Source organism: Podarcis raffonei, chromosome 4, assembly GCF_027172205.1.
Source record: "Podarcis raffonei isolate rPodRaf1 chromosome 4, rPodRaf1.pri, whole genome shotgun sequence".
In the NCBI taxonomy this organism is placed as follows: Eukaryota; Metazoa; Chordata; class Lepidosauria; order Squamata; family Lacertidae; genus Podarcis; species Podarcis raffonei.
The window spans coordinates 46,765,275-46,784,517 of record NC_070605.1 but is presented as its reverse complement, the minus strand read 5'-3'; the positions used below and the strand labels follow the sequence as shown (position 1 = coordinate 46,784,517).

Genomic DNA, 19,243 nt, shown 5'->3' with positions numbered 1-19,243 from the left:
TGAGAGCAAAAAAAGAAAAGAAAAACCAATTCTGAGCTGTGTCAAAGGAGCCATGTTTGTAATTAAAACACCCATACATTTATGTAAGACATTGCATGAGGATCTACTTCAATGTGCTGATGCTATTTATCAGTGAAAGCTTTTAACAGCTTCAATGTATTTACAAATTGTGTTACAAAACATTGATCAACTACTCAATATTAATTCTTTTATTGAATTTTTAGCAACCGCAGGAAAAATAATCTATTGTACTCTACACTTAATAGAAAAATAGCTCCTTTGGGGGCTTTTGAATCCTCCATAAGTCTTCATAAACACACCAGCTTCCAATTGTTCTCAATTCATCAAACTGAGCTCATAAAATTACCTTTCTATTTCATTAGTTTTAAAGATTTTTATCAGTTTGCTTGTAAGAGGGAGGGCGCTGCCAGACTTCTAAGATCATTGATAGAAATCTAAAATACTGTTGTGGTTTGTAGCAGTCATTTAAGGTAAAATGGTTCTTTCTTTAAGATGCACAACCAAAAAGGTATTTTGCATCATTTATTTTTCTGTAAAGAAGTGCCAAATTTTGAAGCCAGTGTGTGGTATGGAATATATTTGTCACCAAGGCCTGTCTCATCTGCTTCCATTGGAACCCGAGAGGGATGTCGTTTAATTAAAAAAGGAGGGGACAGAGCTTTCAGAAGAGTATTGCAGTGGCATTTCACACAAAGGTGATCTATATACACATGGTGCTTGTATGACGTTAGTTTGCAATACACAGTGCTCAGTTAGGTAAATATCAGGAATTCTGCATTCCCAACAGGACTTTGGAGTATGTTTGCTTTGAGCAGCCCTTCATATACCACTCCAGATTTCAAACTCAAGAGCAGTTGGCAATGTATTGAGTGGGAAGGTATGTTATTAAAATGCCTTTTTAAACAAAACAAAAACCCAAAACAGATCTTGTTTGTGACAGTTTCTAGTGACTATCACAGTTGCAGCCTTCCAAATCACAGTCCTACACCAGTGGATTGCCTGTAAATAAATACATAATACCTTTCTAGAGGTGGGTGTTTAAATTTAGAGCTTTTCTTTGGGGATTCTCTCCATGGTACAGTTTTAACTGCTACAACATTATAGTCGATTACTACTACAACAACATTGTGGTTTCTGACCTGAATGAGTTAAAATATGAACCTTTGGAGTTTTCTGCAGTAGTCATCCAACAGCCCCAATCTGTTAAGCCATTTTGGAAAATAATGCTTTAATTGTGTTAAATAGGTGTTAATAGTTTCCATGTGGAAAATCTCTTTGTGAAAGATCTCATTTGCTTGAAAGTTATACCCTTTGGGCTTTTTTCACCCTTAGGAGTTTCTTTTTCTAAGTGTAATTATGACTGAAGCAAGCTGGTTTGAAAAGAACTTGCACCCTAAAGAGGTGGACAAAAATGCCACACTATAAGAAAATTAATGTAGGTGAGAAATCTTGTGTGGAAGGCCTCACAAAGAGTCCAGGTTAGTGATTTTAACAGTATCCCAAGAAGTTACCCTGAACTACAGTAAAACGTACAAGGACATCAGTTGTTATGTTTAATGTGCTTTTCAAGTCGCAACGTGACACTTAAGATTGGATAGTCAGGTGACTACAGTACCACCTGGTGCCCATTGCGGCTGGTAGCACAGAAGGCAGGGAGACTATGGTCAGACTGATCCATAGCCACTTACAGGAGCAGCCAACTAATTCGTATTTTATCCCTTTGCTCCTGCCTGCTAAGTTCTAAGAGGGCAACCCTGAGATTATGGAGGAGGAAGCTGATAGGCAGTTCTACCCCTGGGCTGGAAGTAAACAGGAAGGTAGGCAGGTAGGGGCTGGCTGAGGGCATATTGAAGTTGGTGGGGCCCTCAGCTAGCCCCCACCTGCCTCCACTGACTGCCTTTTTAGGTTACAAAAAAACCGACACGTTGGCAATAAAGACAACTTGGCAAATGGCATAGAAAGGCTGCCAATTTATAAAGCAACCAGTAATGTAAATAAATTAAGTATAGTAATAAGTTTTTGAACTTTACAGGAACTTTTTTGTTTTGACAAGCCTTTCTGGTCATGTAACCATAGCATCAATTTTATTAAGTATAATTGTTTTTAAATTGCTGATTTTATTTATATTTCGAAAGAAAAATGTCAACTTATGTTTGCTTTTTGTTTTAAAATTTGTACTTTTGTCAAATTTTCTGTAGATTTTCTGTTGAGTAAGTGATATATAAATTTTGTTAAACAACACAAAATAAAAGAAATGTGTGTAAGCAACTTATGAAACTCTGTCTTCCTCATAGATGCAAAAGATCCATCCTTTTGGAAAGAGTTTGTAGACTATGGCTTGTCAAAACTCTCTTGGACCATGTGCTTTGAGGTAGTAGTCAGGGATTCATTTCATCTCACATTCTTTTAATCTCTTGTCTCTGATTCAGTTTTCAATAACCATATTGTAATTGAAGTTTTTAATGCAAATCTTATTTGGCAAATCTTCTTGGCTATGGCAGAAAGAGCAAAGTGTTTTTAATAAAATAAAATGAATTCAAAACCATAGAAATAAAAGCCCATTCCATTTTCTCATCAACGAAGCAGTTCTATCAAGAAAGAATAAGGCAGACACTAATTAAGCAGTTCACTGATTTCTGCATATGAAAACTTTTATTACAAATTGTTTATTGAAAATTGAATCACAGAAAAGCAATGGGAAGAATGTGAGCTGAAATGTCCCATATCTTTGAACTCACATCTAGTTAACAAACAGTTCTCCACCTACTGAGTTTGAAACTGCTCCTTGGCAACTTCTGTCTCTACAAGCAATTCAAGATGCAAATGTTCTGTGTAATTAGTTGAAATTTGCAAAGTAGTGTGTGTATGTAATACATAAGCTCTTGATCTTTCCCATCAAAGGAATATGTATGGAGTTTAATGGTGATTATTAGATGGGAAAGTGACTTCTAGCTAATAAAATATAAACCTCCATGGAATTTGAAGAAGATAAATATCTGCTGTAATCCTAAACACATTAAAACAGATATATAGGAAGAGAAAATCAAGGTGCTGTAGTAGCATATGGGGAATATATATCCATTTCATTTGGAGCTTACACAAGTGGAATTTAGGCATTGTGAGAGTTAAGGGGGGAAAGAAAAGCAGAATCAAAAGGCTAGCACACCTTTCCTTACAGAGAAGGCAGAGCTAATAATATTGGGGAGGGAACACAGAACTGATATACCTTGCAAGTTCTTAATTAATATGCTTCTTTGAAATATTGCCTGAAACCTCATCCCTTGAGTTTAATTTCATTTGGGTCACATGTCTAATGCAGGATTCTGCAGTGACTATCAGTTCAAGCACTCAGAAAAAGCATGTGGTACAGTTACTGTGCAATTATACCATCTTCATGTCTATGTGGGAAATTTATTTTTTACTTGTTTCCCTGTGCATAACATACTCCTCCCTCCCTTTTTTTTCTAGAGTGGCAACTGTGAAGTGGCTGGCTTAGCATTACATGCAAATCAGCACTCGTGGTGTGTTTCTGTAACTCACACCTGACCGATAGCCCAGTGGGCAGAGCATGAAACTCTTGATCTCAGTGTCGTGGGTTTGAACCCCACGTTTGGCAAAAAGATCCCTGCATTGCAGGGGGTTGGATTAGATGACCCTCTGGGTCCTATCCAGCACTGCCATTCCATGAAGTGGTAGTAGTAATCCAAGAACAAACCTTATCTTCAGCTTGTGGCTTATTTTCAGAGATACTGTGATGGAACTGCCATCAGCTCAGAGGCGAGAGGTGGAAGGGCAGTTGGGTTACAGGGAGCCTCCAAAGATCGTGAGAAGCAGCACTTCCTCTGTGGAGGAGGGAAACCACGCCTCCAGTGGGCAAGGGGTGCAGGGCTCGGAGGATGCAAGGGAGAGACACAGCACCGTGCATGAACAAAGCGGGGGGAAGGCAGGCCCCCCTCTGCCCACGCCCTCTTTGCGCAGTCAGTTTATGCGCAGAGAGGGGAGGGGTAGGGTGGGGGTCAAAAGACTACTCTGGTGGGGGGAGTTTAAGGACCGCCCACTCCCAGATTCTGCTAGCAAGTGAGCAGACATGGAATTGAGTCGATCTGCATTGTGAACATTTTGGACAGATAATAAAGCCTTGAAAAGACCAACGGGGAGTCTTGCCTGTTTGCTCTCGAGCAACCACGCCGGCACACATAACAGAAACCAATGTAAGAGGCAATATGCCTCTGCATTTCAGTTGCTGGGAATCACAAATACAGAGAGTGATATTGTACTCTCGACTGCTTGCAAGCTTCTCAGAGGCATATGTGGTTGGTCACTGTGAGAACAGGATCCTGGATCAGGATCTCAGGATCAGGCAAGGCTTTCTTGGTGTTCTTATGTGTGCTGGTTTGCACATTTAACTTTCAGTCAGCTCCTCTGTGGTTCATTTCCTCACTCTAGAAATGGAGGAGCAAAGTTGGGACTGCTTGAGCTACATGCACCAGCACACAGCTCCTGCATAGGCTATTTTGACTAACTATGGCTTATGACCCAACGCTGTAAGCAAGCACAGCCTCTTTATGGAAGGGAAGCATATAGGAAAAATGGGCTACGCTGCCTGTTTCTCCAACATGTTAATTATGCATTTGCAGGTAATTTTATTTGGGGGGGGGGGTTTTAACCCGTGTATAATATAAGCTTCACTGAGAAATGTATCACGTGAACACTTGAATAAGCTCTCATTCCAGTTTGTGGTGGATTTGCTTGGGTCTAGCTGGGTAGTCTTTTGCTCTACATTCCCTCTGAAGGCAGATTAAAATATGAAACCCTGAAAGGTGAAACCACTGAAAAATGCTTCCATATGGCTGTTTCTCTTTATAGAGGTTGTGGCTTGTAGAACTGTTTAACACAGGGGTTCTCCACATTTTTCAGATTCTTCATGTAAGTACCATCTGCTTCCATAAACCTTGAGTTGGAGGAGTGGAGACTCTCTATGTACTGCAGAGAACCCATGTACTAAGCCATGCTACATTTTACAACCATTTTGTGGGGAAGCTGCCATGCCGAAACATTTTGGTGGACTTTATATTGGGTCTATAAAATGAAGATCACTACTCTGTTACAATCCAGAGTGGAACAGCAGTTCATCAAATGAACACATAAACCTGTTCTAAACAGAGAAGACGCCATTTGTAACATTCAGCAAGAGACCTTTCCCTTAATAAGAAATTGCAATGCATACTGAAAATTGTAGACTGTCCACACAAAAACTAATTCTAAGAAAAGATAATGGATTTAGATACCTTTTTTGTGTTATCAAGACAAAAACAAATAAGAGTGGGTTTAGATTTTTTTAATGGCTTGGGGTTTTTTTTTAGATAACCACTGATTGCTTGGCAAATAGATTAAAGTTAGAAATCAATTTTCTATCCTTCATATAACAAGATACAATCATTTTCTTCTTCAGTATAGAAATTTACTTGGAAAGGAACTAGGTCCAAAATGATTATAACTCTTTGAATTTATATACTAAGAGAAACTAGAGAACTGTTCATGGCAAATAAGAAAAAAACTACTACCATTTAAAGACAAGCATACAGCTCTGTCATTAGAGTTGCTTGAAATTTTACAAATAATTTCAAATCAAGTTCACATTCAGCCTAGCATAAGCCCATGCAGTGACTTCAGGGGGGAAATGATAAGTGAGCAAGTAAACTGCCCATTGGTACTAAACTGCTGGTAGCACATTTTCAATGGGAAGAAAATGCTTCACTGTATTACTTCCTCGATTCCAATTCTCTCCTGTGCCAGTACCTGATCCTTGAAGCAAGGACACTGATCATTGCAGTTGGACAATACTGGATTTGTAAGATGCTCATTTCCAAGTCCAGTTTGCCCCCAAGGATTCTTTGAACACTTCACTGCCAGGAAATAACTTCAGTACAGTTCCCTTTGCCCACCCGAGTGAGTGCCTTCTGAGTTTTCCCAGGTGTAGAGCCATAGCTAGGTGATCTTGTGCCCTTGGCAGAACTGTCCAGATTGCACCCACTAGCCACAGACAAATTAGCTTTTCTTTCCACCTCTCCTCCAACCCCCCCCACTCCACCCATTCAATTCCTCACGTACTAATCAATATTTTTATTTATAGATATATTTATGGATATATTTTTAGACAATTTTGTGCCCCCCTTCGCCTGCACCCCTGGCGGGGGCCCACCTCACCACCCCCTAGCTACAGCCCTGCCCAAGTCCCTTCTAAGAACAAAACTTGCTCCATTGCTCTTAATGGCAGAAAGGTTTTTTAAGCTGTTCCTAACTTTATGCATGTTTTACATCCTTCGACATGTTTATGCTTGCCTAGGAGAAAACTATATGAGATACAATTCAGGTCCCCTACAATCACAATTCCCCCTCTTCCAAAAACAGCAGCAACAACAACACATGAAATTTCTAATTCTTTTTTACTTTTATCACACCTTAGCTTTGCAAACTGAAAACCAAATTCACAGATATACTGGCCTACCAATATTATTAATGGCCCTCTGGTTGTTGCTGGACTCTGACTCCAGCTAGCATTTCCAGTGATCAGCGATTATGGGAGTTGTAGTCCAGCAACATCCGAAGGGTCACAGATTCCCCGTTCTTGATTTAATTAAATATTCTGGTTTATGCCCCATTGCAAATCACTTCAGAACTTGAGAAACTTTGGTCCTAGTCTACAGACATGTACATACAAAGTTATGTTTCGCTTAAGTATGCCTTTTGGATTTCATGGCATCCAAACTACTTGCAGATTTTTTATTTCAGATGTCTTCATGTAATTACAAATTTATGCTTCAGCAAAGGAAACTCTTAAAAGTATCCAAGCATGCTATTCCTGAAAAGACAACCAGATCTTCGTACTGGAAAACTTCATGAATTCAAATTGATTTGTAGAAAATATTAGCAAATGAAGGAAAAATTTGAGGGCAGTAATCTTATGGTAAAGCTTTGTTACACATCTGTTTTCTTCATTTACAAAGCAAAGAACCACATGCAGGAATCAAAAGACTATATAGTTCTCTGCTATGAAACATAGTCTGTGCTCCCTTATACTTCAGACCGCAATAAGCAGACAGTAGATAAAGTATAGAATGATTCTTAAATCAAATTGTCGCAATGACTCATAAAAGTTTCCCCACCTTACAACTAAAATGGGACCTATTGTTCTAGCATTAAGCTGTTCAATTTAACATCAAAGCCTGACAAATAAAAAACCCAGTCTAGAAAGTATGCATTTTTATGCACAGTCAAATGAACAATGAACTCAATGTAAACCACAAAGCAAAACAACAACAAATAGGCGCAGTACTGAAATAAAAAAATATCAAAATAAGTTTTAAGAAACACTGAAGTCCAGATACATCAGAGTCTAGAGACTATCATACAAGGAACAGGGAATAAGACAGAAGATCACAGCCATTAAACTGACGGGCAAAACGGTATGACATCATTGCCTGCCTTCTAGCCAGGAAGGGAAGCAAGGGATTATCTGAAGAGTCAACATCTGGAATGTATATATAAAACCAATGACAGATTTTCACACATACTCATTCATTGAGTTCCACTAGAATTTCACAGTGCAGTAGAAACAGTCATCTGTGACCTGTTTTCACACATTAATACTTGAAATGACTGAATAACTATATTAATCAGCTTGATATACTAAAACAAGGTTGTGTTCTTTAAGAAGTAGAAGTGCGTCAATAAAGCCTGTGTTTCCATTAGCTGTATGAAAGATGCTGTTCTAACAACTGTGCTACATTCAATAAAATACACTGGACACCACTAATTAAAAAAAATATCTCTTTTTTGAACTTCATCATTTAGAATGATGAGGATATAACGAAAAAAGTTTTATCCCTTTTAATTCTAAAAGTATTAACATTACAGACAGCATGCTTCTCAGACAACTGGGATACAAAATGCCTTCATTTTCCATTTCCATGATGGAGCATAACTCTTTTCACACAAAGAAAGAAAATGATATTTGAAATATGTAATAGTTCAGTAGAAATCCACCAATAAAATAAGTAATCTTCCTAGATTTTGGCAATGCAAACTCTTGCAGTGATTATTTATGAGCCCAATAAAATCACTGTTAAAAACACAAAATTCTATTTCCTTCTCATAGTAACAATAGTCTTTCAAAGCAATTTTACCTTGAACTGTTAGCGTTGCCGATGCTTCTGCTTTTCCAACCATATTTTCTGCAACACAAGTGTAAGAACCCATGTCTCCTGCCATAACTTTTCTAATTTTCAGTGTATGATCATCACGGATTTCATATCTAAATCAAAGAGAAATAATTTATTAGACTGATTTGTCATACTGCTATATATGAGAGTGGAGCAGGGCTGATTTCTCCAACAAGGTAACTGTAAGCTATCAAGGGTATATGCATTGGCATCAATGGTTCTATTTCAGCTAAATGGAAAACCATAACAAGCCTTCAGCCTTTTTGTCCAATACAGTATACAGAAATATATTTAATATTTCCTCCCATGCTGATATGACCATTCCTTTTTTATGTGAGAACATTAATCATCTAGAAGAAGAAGAAGATATTTAAACGGTTAAAACTGTTTGATCAAAGAAATTAATTGATTAAATATGCAAGGGTCAATTAATATATTCCATTTTTTAAGTACCCTGCCCACCTTTTTAAAGTTTCCTGGTTTCTGACTCCTGAAGCAATCAAGTGCTTAGTCCCGTTCTCTGTTCCTCCTGAAATAAGTCTGGCAAGGCAGGACTAAGAAACTCCCCTTGAGCAGCCCTCCTTCTTAACAGTGGCAAGCAAAATACACTGCTTTCGTTATTCCCTAGGTGGCCTATTCTTCAGGCTGCAACTATAGCAATATGATTGGTGTACACTTTGTGTCTCTCTCCAGCTGGAACCTCAGCTGGCATGGCCAGAAGTGAAGAGGCTGCTGGCGCACCAGATGTTTGGGGGCGCTCTCGCATACTTTACAGACACATCAGTGGCTCTATAGAGCCAACCATGGACTCACTTGCTATGCTCCAGCACCTAAGCATGTGGCATACTAACACTGGTCAAAGCGTATGAAGAGATAATAGGAATAATTGTCTTCTTTTAGAAACACACATTTACCTCCTAGTTCACATAGGACACTATCAGGAGCCTCGTGTCAAATTTTCACAGCTCCTAAGTGTGCTATCTTTATGCACAAATGCATTTCACTGTGTTTAAGGGGAGTTACTACCGAGAATCTCTGCAATCAAAGGGTGAAACTAATTGAACGCTCTGTTCAAGGAATGCAGGGATGTCAGAGTTGCCTTTAGTAAGACACTTGATCACACAGCATCTCAAACATAATATCAAGCTGACAAGTAAAAATGGACCAAGACAATTTGCATGATCTTGGGGGCAGGGCAGAAAGTTGTGGGAGATGAGTATCTTTCACTTAACAGGATTGCTCTATCCCTTATATTTTCCCTAGCTCGGAAAGTCAAGAAAACCTTTTTGAAAGATGTTATTAAATGAATATGAAATTAATTAAACAGACTATAAAGATTAACAGATTAGCCATCTGATGATGAAATGGTTAAAGCTTCTTTAATTAAATTTATTTACTTAAGAATTTATAACCTGCCTTTCAACCTAAATCTTAGGTCCTGGGATTACAGAGTAGAGAATAATGAAGCTTTCTTTAAGACCACAGCACATTTACTAAAACATGATACCAGATAAAATTTCAATCAATAATAAAGACCACAGAGGTATCTAGGGTTCCACTGTTTTTTGTAACAGAATAAAATGTTCTTGTGAAATTAGTAAAACAACTTTAAGCATGCTAAATTATGTGTGGAGTTCAAGCTTGCAAGATGAGAGAGTGTGCGCAATTTACTCTAGAACAATCTTGTATCAATTATTAGGCATGCTCTTCTGGCATCATTATGATTGTTTCACTCCAAGCACATAGTAAACCAAAACCACAATTTCTTGTAGAAGATTATTAAAGTCTGCTGCACCTTGCTTTAGGTAGCTCTCCATCATCTTTTCGCCACCTTACTGTTGGCACTGGATCACCACGCGCTTCACAATTAAACTCTGCACTGTCATCTGCGGTTACTGCCAAATTACTTGGTCTCTTCACAAATGATGGTCTTTCTGAAAGAAACAAATGGGCAGCACAGGTTAGAGTGAAAGAAAGGATGGGGACATGAAACATGCAATGCATGCCAAATTCTAAAAGGAAAGTTTCGGTAGTTTTCCTGCAGGGGCAGCATTTACATTTTGGGGGTGAAAAATGAGAATTTGCTTTATCCCCCTTCCTGTTTTATGGGCATTTTAAAACAAAAATACCATACGTAAGAGAAGTACCCATAAGTAGGAAACCTGCCAAGTTATAGACAAATTGCCTACATGTTGGCTAGCTACCATTATCCCAATATACTTTTCCTTGTTAGCGAGCAGAAACACAGAACAAATGTTCTAGGACCAATGTCCCATGGTCTATGCTGGAGCAATCAAGGGTACTTAGGAAATGTTACCTTTTTGGCATGATCAAAATATGCATTTACCCAGCCTTAAGGCAATATTTAGCTTTGGAGTCCGTATTTTTTTTACATTATATCATGCTACTAATAAAGGAAGAAGCTTTCCATACCTAAAACTGTGAGCTCTGCCACTTCACTCTCTCTTTCTCCCACCATGTTTGTTCCAACACAGACATATTTGCCAGCATCATTCTTCCTAGTATAGGTGATCATCAGCTTTCCTCCTCTGATCTAGAACAAGAAAATAATAATAATTAGTAATAATAATAATAATAATAAGTCTCAAATGGTTGTGTAAGCAGAATACAATTCACACACCTACTTTTGCTTTTCTCCTGTGAGTTCATGCACCCTCTGAACAGTGTGCGCAGTGTTGTACAGTTGTGCAAGATCACTCCACCCATTTTCATGTGATTTGTACTATACAACACAGCCCAAACAGTTCAGGAGAAGTATAGCATCCTGATCAATGGAAACAATAGTACCACTCTACCCTGCCTTGGTCAGACTCCACCTTCAATACTGTGTCCAGTTCTGGGTGCCACAGTTTAAGAGGTATATTGACAAGCTGAGGGCTACCATCAGCAATACTAATAAGGGATCAGATTTTACCAAAGGATAATGATTAAATCTTTCTCCTTTTGAATAAAACTGCTTCAGCTAATAGTCCACAAGAAGAAACCGTAATATAATGATACAGTTCTATTTCCAAAGCCCAACTGACAATATTGTTGATGATGAAAAAGTGTTTCTGAAGAACAACAGCTACATGTTTAGCAGCCTTCTTCTAGGGTAGAGGGACAGATGTTTCAAGAGGTATCTAGCTCACTTAAAAACCTTTCTAGACTTATCCCCTATTTTCCACCAGAACATTAAACCAATGAATGTATTGCCTTCCCCCCCCCCAGAATATGCTGTGTATTAAGGCCAGTTCTGTATTCAATCCACTACCTACACTCTGCAGTTACATCATCTGAGCCTACTGATTAAACAAAATATGTACAAAAACAATTTTGTTTAATTTACTCTGCAGATATTCTAACTTTGCATTCATTTGTTTTATCTACTTTAGCAACTTTTATGAAATCAGTACTGTAAAGCAGTATTTCGGCAAGCCTATGAAGAAGTAGTTGTTTCTCTGTTCCTTTTGAGCATGGCTAGGGAAACTAAGGCCAAGGAGCTGGATCCGGCCCAATCGCCTTCTAAATCTGGCCCATGGATGGTCTGGGAATCAGCATGTTTTTACATGAGTAGAATGTGTCCTTTTATTTAAAATGCATCTCTGGGTTATTTATGGGGCACAGGAATTTGTTCACTTATTTTTTTCAAAATATAGTCCGGCCCCCCACAAGGTCTGAGGGACAGTGGACCGGCCCCCTGCCGAAAAAGTTTGCTGACCCCTGCTTTTGGGCAATAATACTAATACTCCCTTTTCACCAGTATGGTATCCAACTGTGATACAATAGCTGTCAATTATGTAAATGATTGACTGTGATGACTTCCTACTTGATGAGAAGCAGGAGACAGTATTAGAATAAATCTTGTTATTCAATAATGATTTGATGTTTTAATGTTAAGTTACCAAAGTTACCAAGTACTCAAACCACACACACACACCCCACACTCTTTATATGAAGCAGCCCATGAAGAGACAACTTATGTTTTTCACAATGGAACAACTAGAAGTAGGACAAAGTTAACATAGCTGTGCTCTGAGGCTTATGAACTTAGATCACAAATGATAATAATTTAGATTGAAGACAGAAGCACATGTGGTGGAAAAAAGCAAGATTCCCATATAGCCGTGTTAGGCAGGCTAATATGATCATTGGCTACAGGGAGCATGTTCACAGTGTGAAGTGCTTCACTAAAGCCGCCTACAGCTAGAAATCTATCCCAGAAAACTTGACATCTTGAGGAAGATAGGACTCTTATTATCACTGCAAGACATATGCACACAAAGATGACAGTCAGTTATTGAGATAGATGAACATGCACATATAATGTAGAATGCACTGCATACAAATGCCTTATTTTTTGCCTTCGGCACAGCTTGTTTGAGCACAGAAACAAAAAGTATGTCCTTTATCATCTAAAAAAACTAGCAGTGCAGAAATTTCAGGGAAGATCTGAGGCATGGAAAATGGATATTAAAAGTGACCCACTAATATGTTTTTTTTTAAATAAGTAAAATGTATTTTCGTGTCTGTGATACCAAATACTGAACACATGCAACATATTTAATGGAACTAGTTTAGTGATAATTTTATCCCACAAGCACAGAAAGTCACACAATCTACTATTTTAACAAGGATAAAATCAAACTACAGTACTTACTGGTTTGGGACAACATTTTCTGCAATGTCAACAACAAACAAAGCCCCCCATAGTGCCTGCAAAATGCACCTTGTCATTTAACTCACTCTTAACTGGCTTTGCTCACTATCAGTGATATCATTTCATATCAATGTCTGACTGGCTACACAATATTTGGTGCCACCCAGTTCACTGTGTTGAAATCTTGGTTGAAATCCTCATCATTATATCTAATCCAGACACATGCAGAGAAAAAATGCTGATTTGGAGCCATAATGGAATACAAGGTCACTGAAAAAGATATTCACCAACATTTTTAAAAAACTTTTTGCAGAAAGTATTTCTGCACATACACATACCCTGAAACCCAAATTGAAATAGAGTATTTGGGGCAGATCTGCTTTTATATGTGTTTATATTCACACTAAATATATTACTGATCACTTATACAGATGAACACCTTAATTATTGTCCATCTTCAAGTAACAGTGACCTCATTCACACATCAAAGTAAGCAAACTATAGCTTACCAGGACTGTACAAACATGTAGCCTCCAATAGAGGAGATCACAGTGGCTTGGCTTCTCCCCAGTCTGATTTACTCCCCAGCTGAACTAAATCCAAGTTGACTTTTTATTTTAAAGCATTTCTGAACTGCTTCATACTTTAAATATTAAGCGGTGTACACTATGTACAATATAAAAACAATGTCCATTAAAACAAAACAGCAGCCTAAAATCAATTAAACAATACAAAGACAGAAAAGCAAATTAAATAGATTTAGGGTCGTCATACACCTAAATCAGGGTCCATTGTTATGCATCAGATAAAGATAAGACTGAATTATTATTATTATTATTATTATTATTATTATTATTATTATTATTATTATTATTCCGCCCATCTGACTGAGTTGCGGCTTCTAACAAATTATTAAGAGAAGCATTGGTTCTCTGTGGGACTATCTCCTTCTTATCTACTCCTCAATTTATAATTTTGAAGTAAGGAAATGTGTTACAAGCCTGCAATTAATGTATTCTCAAGGAAACTGACCCTGTTAAGCTTCTGGAATTTTCTACCACTTAGGGAAATGGAATGTGCAAGACCCTAATGTCCCTCCTTGAGATACTTTAAGCTGTTAAGAACATTCATCTCCTGACTTACAGAAGCTTCATATGGAAGGTGTTATATTTTTGCTATGTGGGTCATTGAGCAATAACAGAATGCATATAAATTAGTCTTTGAAACAGTAGCTGGGTTTAAGCTAAGGAGCGACATGCTCATAGTTCTATGAAACAGAAGAGATGTGAAGTCTCTGTATTAGCAATCTTCCCTCTGTGTCTGAATATAGCTACCATTACAGAAAATGAGAAATATATAAGATGACAATGCATAGGATTATAAAATTCAGACCATAATGCACAATTATTCTTGATTCACTGCTTTATGTTTTTCCTCTGTATAATCAATAGCTGAAATCAGAAATAAAAAGTGAACTTGAATTGAACTCATTTCCCATTATTCCTTAATTTTTCTGCCCTGGAAAAAGTCAAATGATTTCCTGTCTCAGTTTCACAGAATTTTCCCCCACCCTCACAAGTATCACCACTATCAAGTTATCCACACTTTTCCAAGGTCAAACATTCTAACAGATGGATAATAATTAACAGCTTCAGGCTCATACAAAGATCATATTTAGCTTAAAATGACAGTATTAAAAATACAGTAAATTTTCTGGACAAAAAAAGATAGTCACGAGCCACAAATTCATGCTAAGAAGCTAAACCAATCTATCTGAATTACAAATATCACTGTTCATAAAATACTGCATTACTGTAGTTAAAGGTAACCAGCTATTCAGTTTGTTCTTATATGAACTTACCGTATACCTCAGAGAAGTGACCAGTGTGCCATGTAGCATTTTCCTGATCCTAATTGCTGTTTCCTGTCACTGCAACTTCAAAGCAGAAGCTAATTAGCTTCTCTTCCTCTTAAGCCTGATTTCCTGCTAGACAACCCTAAGGATGTTTCTGCCAAATGAAAAACGTCTTGACAAACGTCTTCTTGCATTCTACATGTGACGACATACTACATCCCCTATGTCCTACATGGCAGTATATGACAAAATGTACCTTCTGGTCCAAAAAGGTTGGTTGCCCCAGGCTTAACACAATGATAGTAGGGGATTTTAAAAGGCTTAACTGTGGGTGGGGTATACTAAAATCCCTCTTGTATAATCACATAAGTATTTATTTCCTATATATTTGCTTTAATTTTTTAAAAGTTGTCTCATAGGATAATTTCCCCATTTGAGGGATGATATAGGGCTTATCGGCCAGCAGATATTTTCCCCATGTACAGATATCTGTGCAGAAGAATCTGTTACATATATGTCTGTCATCCAAGCCAATTTCCAATAATGGAAAAGGAGTTGCCAGCATCAGCAGCATCTTTTTTTAATGTGCAACATCACACAGCAATTTCTGAATGGCCAAGACAACATAATAAGTAACATCTCTTGATGCATTGGGATATTGTGCTTGAAAAACAAGCTAATATTTCCTTCATTAAAAATCTACAGAACTTCACTTGTTATCCCAATGAGAAGATGCACTTGTATTATATAGACAGACTGTAACTCAGAAGCATATGGAATAAATTGTTCTTGCAAAATCTTGTGACGCACAAAGAATTTAAGCAAAACAAACCCCTCTTTATTTCAAAAAGTTCATTAGCTTAAAACATTTGGTTCTAAAAAAATGCATTTAGTTTTTATGCAAGGAAGCTAACCCTTTAACTGAAACTTATATATTCTTGAAAACTGGAATTACTAAACAAGCCTGCAGCTACAGTTTTCATGTTAAGAATTTTGAACAGTTTCCAATTACACCTAGCTATTGTCGGGATCAATATTAATAATTTAGCAGTAATTAAGATATTATGTGATGAAATAGTATCAGTTTAAAATGTGGATTGAACAAAAATTAAGATTTAGGGTAATGAGCAAGGCTATGTATAGTGAATTAATTCTGTTCATTAATCTGCATTCTTCACTCAAAGCCTTCTGAAGCCATCCCACTAATGTTAAATGTCTCATACAGCCTCTGCTGTACAACCAGATGACATTCTGTTATGCCTTTCTGTCTTTCATTACCTCCCTGAAAATAGCTTCCAGTTGCAAATAAAACCACTTCAGCTTGGTTACCCAAACCCTGAAACCGTATAAATTGTGACAGAAAGTATCTAGTTTTTTGCCTAGTGCTGCAAAGCAGTTTTGGAAGAAGTCCAACATCTTGTATGTCGGTTCGGTGCTTTTGCACATGCTTGCTATCTGTACTTGGCACAATCCTGAGAAGAGGTAATTGCAACTCTGTTCAGTGGAGGAAACCAAAGACCTGAAACAAATATTATTTTTGAAGTTCTGTGCTTTGAATTACACTTTTCATAGGACCAGAAGTTGTATAGGAACTTCAGAAATGCAAAGCTATCCATAGTGGAATGCGAAATAAGCAAAATGTGAAATGACTAGACTGAAAGAAAATAAAATGTATCAAAGAAATCTAAACAAGGATACACTAATCATTCACATCTGTTTCCAAGCTCCACGCAAGAGAACCTCTTTCCCCCTAAAATATTGTGCAACTCCCCTCCCTGCTTTGAGAGAATGCAATGAATGAAAAGTCATCATACAGATCAAGGGAGGTATTTTAAAAACAGTTTTATTTTGTCCCTTGTAGTTTACAGATGCAAAAAGACACAGCTTAGCTACAAATATATCTAGATAGGTAGACTATTTTCTACCCCCATCATTCTGGAGCCCATCCACCACTCATGGAAGCTTTGAACGATTTAAAATCACAATAAAAAATTAAACAATTAAAACACATACATTACACAACACTAAAATCAGTTAAAAGCCACAGCAACAAAGATAATATGATAGACTTTAATAGTCTAAGCCAGGCTTCCTCAACCTCGGCCCTCCAGATGTTTTTGGCCTACAACTCCCATGATCCCTAGCTAGCAGGACCAGTGGTCAGGGATGATGGGAATTGTAGTCTCAAAACATCTGGAGGGCTGAGGCTGAGGAAGCCTGGTCTAAGCCTCTTAGAATATAAATGTTAGTATCTCAAACAGATTATAAATAAAAGAATGTGGTCCTTCCTATCAGCCAAGATCAGACCCTCATCGGAGATAAACAGCACAATAATATGCAGATTTATTCAGGAAGTAAGTCCTAGTATGTTCAATGAAGTTTATTCCCTAGAAAGTGTGTTTAGGATAGACCACCTTAGCTTTGAAGAGTGGCCGAAATTCAAGAGGACTGGGGCAGAATTTTTGGCAAAAGATAAGCTAGTCTTAGTGGGTTGGGGGCTCCGTCAGATTCATTTTGTAAACAGGCAACAGTTACAGGTCATCCTACAACGTTTTATGATAATGCTGCCTATTACCTTAATCACTCTTCACATAAATGCAGATGTTAATCTTAATATTTAAAATGTGGTGCTTGTGCTGTGACTTAATCCTGTGTCTTTAAAAGGGGCACAGCTTTAAATATTTTGCCACTGGCTATATACAGCCCCAATTCTGGAAGGAAACTTCTACTTCTCAAAAGCCCACAAGGTAACTACTGAAATAGATTGCCTGAGGCTGCAAAGCCATTCAGTTTAAGCAACCTCTAATAGAGAAAAAAAATTGGGGCTGCAACTTTCATCCTTCCATTAAGGTTTTCTAGCTCTTTGAGGGAAGAACTGCATGGCAGATGCTACCCTGTTCTGCTGGCCTGGACACCAGCTCTGCTCTGGGATATGACCTAGGGTGGGGGAAGAGGGCTTCCCGGGAGAGACTGCTCTTTGTCAAGCGCAAGGATGTCACTGGCAGTGGTGGAGTTTCTCCTGTTCTACATAGCCAGAATCTACATTGATAGAACTATGTAACTGCAATGTAAGAACTGTAACTTGTGTTTGAACTTGCTTTTCCCTCTTCCCTCCCACTTCCTTTTCCTCATATGTCATGTATTTAGATTGTGCGTGTCTCAGTACTGATATTTGAATGATGCTCAGAGCCTAAATGGTGGGGTATGAATGAAATGAAAAACACCAGGATTAATAGCCATTCCTCAACCCATGTCTAACAACCAAAATCATTTTCTTTCTTTTAGCAATTCAGTTTTGGAAATCCTAGACAGCACAAGTAGCTGAAGCTCAAAAGAAGTACCAGATTTCTTCTAATTTCTTTAAAAGGTACAGTCTTGTAGTCTCTCTCATTTTACTACTGTAAGTGGTCCTTGAAATTCAAAAGTCTAGCAAGAATGCCCAAATATTTTCAGTTTCCAGTCTGATGGCAGTTTCAAAACAGTCGTTTTAAGTAATACATATCTGCTCCATATTTGTTCCATTTAGGACAAAAGACAACAGAAATTTGTACAGATCATTAGTAAATGTAGTTTCCCCAACTTAGCAGATTAATTCCAAATTTATTTCAAGGACAAATCATGTTACAGCATATAACTGGACAAAATAAATATTTGGTTGCATGCATTTAAGAATAGTACAGGATAACTTTTGTTGTTGACTTTCTCAAACTTCATTTTAAAAGTCTGAAAAATTTATGGAGTTTATCTAAATATTCATACTGCAATGGTGTTCCAGCTGAATATCATTTTTAGTTGGCCAACTCACTCATACATATAATGTGATTTTCAGCTCCCATAGGCTGTGATATTACAGATACAATGAATATTTGTAAATTTTGTTTCATGAATATTCATAACAGATGTGTTCCAAATAAGGCAATAGGTTAACAGTTACTATGTTACCCTACTATGAAAAGGAAACATTACTTGTGCCCAATATTTCACAATTTACTTCATAGAATAGGGATGACAAAAATAGCTGGATACGAAGCACAATAGCAAACAGGTCTGTCAGGGTCCTATATAAGGAATAATGTGGCGGAAAAGTCTGGAACACTACTAAATATTAATCCATTTTTTAAAAATTGCCGCACCAAAGAAAGGATGAGCACACAGAACTCCCACCTTTTAAAACACAACTATGTGAGATCTGCCTGCATTTAAATGTGATATGTAATCACATTTGGCTGTAAACACTTCAAAAATCCCAATCTCACAGAAATATGTATCTGTTCGTGTGTATCAAACATGCCATGACAGTTAGGAACTGGATCTATTTGGAAATAGTACATACCTAATATCTGTAAATACCTAATAAAGAGTTGTTAAAACTTGTAGTTGTTCATGTATCTATGGATTCAAATTCTAATATCTATAAAAGACTCCTTACAATGAATTTGTCTAGATCCGCTCAGCTCCTCTGTGACGATCAACAACTAAACCAAT

The 19,243-nt window shown here is 37.5% G+C and overlaps 1 protein-coding gene across 4 annotated transcripts in view; it reads right to left on the bottom strand.

Annotated features, from left to right (window-relative positions):
- Positions 1–19,243, bottom strand: part of ROBO1 (roundabout guidance receptor 1) — a 571,646-nt gene that overhangs the window by 76,556 nt on the left and 475,847 nt on the right. For all 4 annotated transcript variants that reach the window (XM_053386465.1, XM_053386466.1, XM_053386467.1 and 1 more), the window contains 3 exons: positions 10,677–10,797; positions 10,039–10,177; positions 8,208–8,335 (listed from right to left, as the gene is read on the bottom strand). In XM_053386465.1, the coding sequence (XP_053242440.1) occupies positions 8,208–8,335; positions 10,039–10,177; positions 10,677–10,797 (388 nt within the window). The remainder of the gene's footprint in view (positions 1–8,207; positions 8,336–10,038; positions 10,178–10,676; positions 10,798–19,243) is intronic.